Source organism: Penaeus vannamei, chromosome 11 (assembly GCF_042767895.1).
Source record: "Penaeus vannamei isolate JL-2024 chromosome 11, ASM4276789v1, whole genome shotgun sequence".
In the NCBI taxonomy this organism is placed as follows: Eukaryota; Metazoa; Arthropoda; class Malacostraca; order Decapoda; family Penaeidae; genus Penaeus; species Penaeus vannamei.
Genome location: NC_091559.1, coordinates 28,468,468 through 28,473,467, shown reverse-complemented (window position 1 = coordinate 28,473,467; position 5,000 = coordinate 28,468,468). Strand labels below are relative to the sequence as shown.

Sequence of the window (5,000 nt, the reverse complement as noted above, 5' to 3'; positions counted from 1 at the left end):
TCCCCCTTTTGCCTTAATCTCATCCTCATTTTCTTCTTATTACATCCGGTGCTCTGTTAAATCCCTTTAATCCTCCTCCTCCTCTTCTTCTTCCTCCTCCTCTTTCTTCTCCTTGTCCTTCCTCCTTCTCCTCTTTCTCCTCTTCATCTTTCTCCTCCTTCTCCTTCCTCCTCTTCTCCACCTCCCTCATCCTCGTTATTTTCTTCTTATTACATCTTGTGCTCTGTTAAATCCGTCCTAATCTTCCTCTTCCTCTTCCTCCTCCTTCTCCTCCTTCTCCTCTTTCTCCTTCCTTCATCCTCCTCATCATCATCATCACTTCCACCTTCATTCAGTTCCTTCTCTTTCTCATTTTCTTCCTTATCTTTATCTTCCATCTAGCATCCTTATTCATCCTTCCTCAATCTTCAATCTCTTCCTCTTCCTTTCTCTCTTCTTCCTTCTTTCTCTCTTTCTTTTCCTCCCCCTAACCATCCTTATTCATCCTTCTTCCCTCAATCTCTTCCTCTTCCCTTTTCTCTTCCTCCTCCTTCTCTCCCTAACCATCGTTATTCTTCCTTTTTCTTCCCTTCAGTCTCTTCCTCTTCCTTTATCTCATCCTCTTCTTCCTCCTCCTAACCTTCCTTATTCATCCTTCTTCCTTCTATCTCTTTCTCTTCCTTTTTCTCTTCCTCCTCCTACCCATCCTTATTCTCTTCTTCCCCCAATCTCTTCCTCTTCCTTTTTTTCTTCCTCCTTTTCCTCCCACCTAACCATCCTCATTCTTTTCTCCTCCTCAATCTCTTCTTCCTTCTTTCCTTTTTCCTCTCTCTCTTCCTCCCAGCTAACTATCCTCATTCTCTTCTCCTCCTCGATCTCTTCCTCCTTCTTTCTCTCTTCCTCTTCCTCTTCCTCCTCTTTCCTTCCACATAACCATCCTCATTCTCTTCTCCTCCCTCAGTCTCTTCCTCCCTTCTTTCTCTCTTTCTCTTTCTCTTCCCTCCTCTTCCTCCATTTCCTCCCACCTAACCATCCTCATTCTCTTCTCCTCCTCAATCTCTTCCTCCTTCTTTCTCTCTTCCTCTTCCTCTTCCTCCTCTTCCTTCCACAAAAACCATCCTCATTCTCTTCTCCTCCTTAGTCTCTTCCTCCTTCTTTCTCTCTTTCTCTTTCTCTTCCTCCTCTTCCTCTTCCTCCCACCTAACCATCCTCATTCTCTTCTCCTCCTCAATCTCATCCTCCTTCTTTCTCTCTTCCTCTTTCTCTTCCTCCTCTTCCTTCCACATAACCATCCTCATTCTCTTCTCCTCCTCAGTCTCTTCCTCCTTCTTTCTCTCTTCCTCTTTCTCTTCCTCCTCTTCCTCCCCTCCTAACCATCCTCATTCTCTTCTCCTACTCCATCTCTTCCTCTTCCTTTTTTCTTTTCTTCCTCCTCCTCCTCCTCCTCCTTGAAATCCAGCGACTTTTCGACTGTATGCATTTCCCTTGGCGAATAAGTGATAAGGAGGGGGCGGAGGGGGGGGGGGAGGAGGAGAGATTAGAAGAAGATGAATCTCATTTTTTGGGATGGGGTGAAGAGGGGGGGGGGGTATAGGCTGGGTATTTCTTAGTATTTCCTGTGATCTGAGTAAGGAGATGAGTGTAGTATATATGTATATTGTATATGTGTACTGCATATGTATACTGTATATGTATACTGTATTTACACATATGCATGCACACGCAAACACACACACACACACACACACACACACACACACATACACACACACTCATATGTATGTATATACTGTATATATAAATCAGCTGATTGATTAGAAGTGTCATACAAAAAGATAAATAAACAGGCAGGTGTATCGTGTACTTATAAATCTTTTATGTATCACTTGTTCTTCTGCCTCTTAATAGATAAATTGATAAATTGCTAAAAAAAAAAATATTGAAAATGTAAAGCTCATGAACTGTATAAATAAATACTGACTTTAATTTCTTTGTACATCAAAAGCACTCCATTCTCAAACACACAGCAACACATACACATACACATACGCACTAACACACACACGCACACACATGCACACACACACACACACACACACACACACACAAACCCACACACAAACACACGCACATACACACACAAGCACACAAACACACACACACACAAACACACACACAAGCACCCACCCACCCACCCACACACTCACAAACCCACACGCTCACACACACAAACCCACACACCCCCAGCTCCCCCCCCAAGGGTCGTACTAACCCCCCCCCTCTCCCCCTCCCCCCCCAGACCACGACCCCGACGACATCGAGCTGAACGTCGTGCGCTACAAGCCGGACGGGATCGACGCCCTCGCCAGGACCACCAAGTTCAGCAAGAAGGAACTGCAGCTCATGTACAGAGGCTTCAAGGCGGTGAGTGGGCGGCCGTGTTTTCATGACTCTGTTTTGCGTTATTGTGCGTTGTTGTTTGTCTTTTTCTTTCTTTCTTTCTTCTCTTTCTTCTCTTTCTTCCTTATTTTTCATCTTTTTCGTCTTTCTTTTTGCTTTCTTTCTTCTTCCTCTTCTTATTATTTTTTTCTCTTTAATGCAGTGGGCGGGCGTGTTTTTATTACTCTGTTTTGCGTTATTGTGTGTTGTTGTTTGTCTTATTTCTTTCTTTCTTTCTTCTCCTTCTTCTACCTTTTTTTCTCTTCTTCCTTCTTGCTTTCTTTCTTCTTCCTCTTCTTATTATGTATTTTCTCTTCAAGGCGGTGAGTGGGCGGCCGTGTTTTCATGAACCTGTTTGGCTTTATTGTGTGTTGTTGTTTGTCTTCTTTCTTCTCTTTCTTCTTTCTTATTTTTTTCTCTACTTCTTCTTCCGTTGTTGTTTGTTTCTTTCTTTCTTTCTTCTCTTTCTTCTTCTTCCTTATTTTTTTCTCTACTTCTTCTTCCGTTGTTGTTTGTCTTTTTCTTTCTTTCTTTCTTCTCTTTCTTCTTCCTTATTTTTTTTCTCTACTTCTTCTTCCTTTTTGCTTTCTTTCTTCTTTCTCTTCTTATTATTTATTTTCTCTTCAAGGCGGTGAGTGGGCGGGCGTGTTTTCATGACTCTGTTTTGCTTTATTGTGTGTTGTTGTTTGTCTTCTTTCTTTCTTTCTTGCTTTCTTCTCTTTCTTCTTCCTTATTTTTTTCTACTTTTTCCTTTTTGCTTTCTTTCTTCTTCCTCTTCTCATTATGTATTTTCTCTTCAAGGCGGTGAGTGGGCGGGTGTGTTTTCATTACTCTGTTTTGCTTTATTGTGTTGTTGTTTGTCTCTTTCTTTCTTCTTCCTTATTTTTTTTTTCTCTACTTCTTCATTTTTGCTTTCTTTCTTCTTCCTCTTCTTATTATGTATTTTCTCTTCAAGGCGGTGAGTGGGCGGCCGTGTTTTCGTGGCTCTGTTTGGCTTTATTGTGTGTTGTTGTTTGTCTTCTTTCTTCTCTTTCTTCTTTCTTATTTTTTTCTCTACTTCCTCTTCCGTTGTTGTTTGTTTCTTTCTTTCTTTCTTCTATTTCTGCTTCTTCCTTATTTTTTTTCTCTACTTCTTCTTCCGTTGTTGTTTATGTTTTTTTCTTTCTTTCTTTCTTCTCTTTCTTCTTCCTTATTTTTTTCTCTACTTCTTCTTCCTTTTTGCTTTCTTTCTTCTTCCTCTTCTTATTATGTATTTTCTCTTCAAGGCTGGTGAGTGGGCGGGCGTGTTTTCCTTGACTCTGTTTGGCTTTATTGTGTGTTGTTGTTTGTCTTCTTTCTTTCTTCTCTTTCTTCTTCCTTTTTTTCTCTACCTCTTCTTCTTTTTTGCTTTCTTTCTTCTTCCTCTTATTATTTATTTTCTCTTCAAGGCGGTGAGTGGGCGGGCGTGTTTTTATTACTCTGTTGTGCTTTATTGTGTGTTGTTGTTTGTCTTTGTCTTTCTTGCTTTCTTTTTCTTTTTCTTCCTTATTTTTTTCTCTACTTCTTCTTCCGTTGTTGTTTGTCTTTTTCTTTCTTTTTTTCTTCTCCTTCTTATTTTTTTTCTCTTCTTCTTCCTTTTTTCTCTCTTTCTTCTTCCTCTTCTTATTATTTATTTTCTCTTCAAGGCGGTGAGTGGGCGGGCGTGTTTTTATGACTCTGTTTTGCTTTATTGTGTGTTGTTGTTTGTCTTATTTCTTTCTTTCTTTCTTTCTTCTTTCTTCTTCCTTATTGTTTTTTCTCTACTTTTTCCTTTTTTCTCTCTTTCTTCTTCTTATTATTATTATTTATTTTCTCTTTGAGGCGGTGAGTGGGCGAGTGTCTTTGGTTTGGTTTGTGGGCGATCGTTTTGCTTTCTTGTTTGCTGATTTTTTTTATTTTTTTCTTTCTTCTTCTCCTTCTTCTTCCTTATTTTTTCTTCTTCTTCCTTTTTGCTTTCTTTCTTCTTCCTCTTCTTATTTATTTTCTCTTCTTCTTCCTTCCTTTCTTTCTTATTTCTTCTTCTTCCTTATTTTTTTCTCTACTTCTTCTTCCGTTGTTGTTTGTCTTTTTCTTTCTTTCTTTCTTCTCCTTCTTATATTTTTTTCCCTTCTTCTTCCTTTTTTCTCTCTTTCTACTTCCTCTTCTTATTATTTATTTTCTCTTTGAGGCGGTGAGTGGGCGAGTGTCTTTGAGTTGGTTTGTGGGCGATCGTTTTGCCTTCTTGTTTGCTGTTGTTGTTTTTTTCTTTTTCTTTCTTCTTCTCCTTCTTCTTCCTTATTTTTTCTTTCTTCTTCCTTTTTGCTTTCTTTCTTCTTCCTCTTCTTATTTATTTTCTCTTCTTCTTCCTTCCTTTCTTTCTTACTTTCTTCTTCTTCCTTATTTTTTCTTCCTTCTTCTCCTTCTTCTTCCGTATTTTTTCGCACCTTCTTCCCTTTTCCATTCTTTCTTCTTTCCCTTTTTCATCTTAATTTTTTCTTTTCTTCTTCTTCCTCTTTTCTTTCTTTCTTGTCCTTCTTCTTCCTTATATTTTTCTCTTCTTATTCTTCGTCCTCCTTTTTCTTTCT

General features: G+C 39.1%; 1 protein-coding gene across 1 annotated transcript in view; it reads left to right on the top strand.

Moving 5' to 3' along the window:
• LOC138863291 (uncharacterized) overlaps positions 1-5,000 on the top strand; it is a 227,279-nt gene that overhangs the window by 189,716 nt on the left and 32,563 nt on the right. The window contains exon 3 of the mRNA XM_070127478.1: positions 2,279-2,446. Coding sequence (XP_069983579.1) covers positions 2,279-2,446 — 168 coding nt within the window. The remainder of the gene's footprint in view (positions 1-2,278; positions 2,447-5,000) is intronic.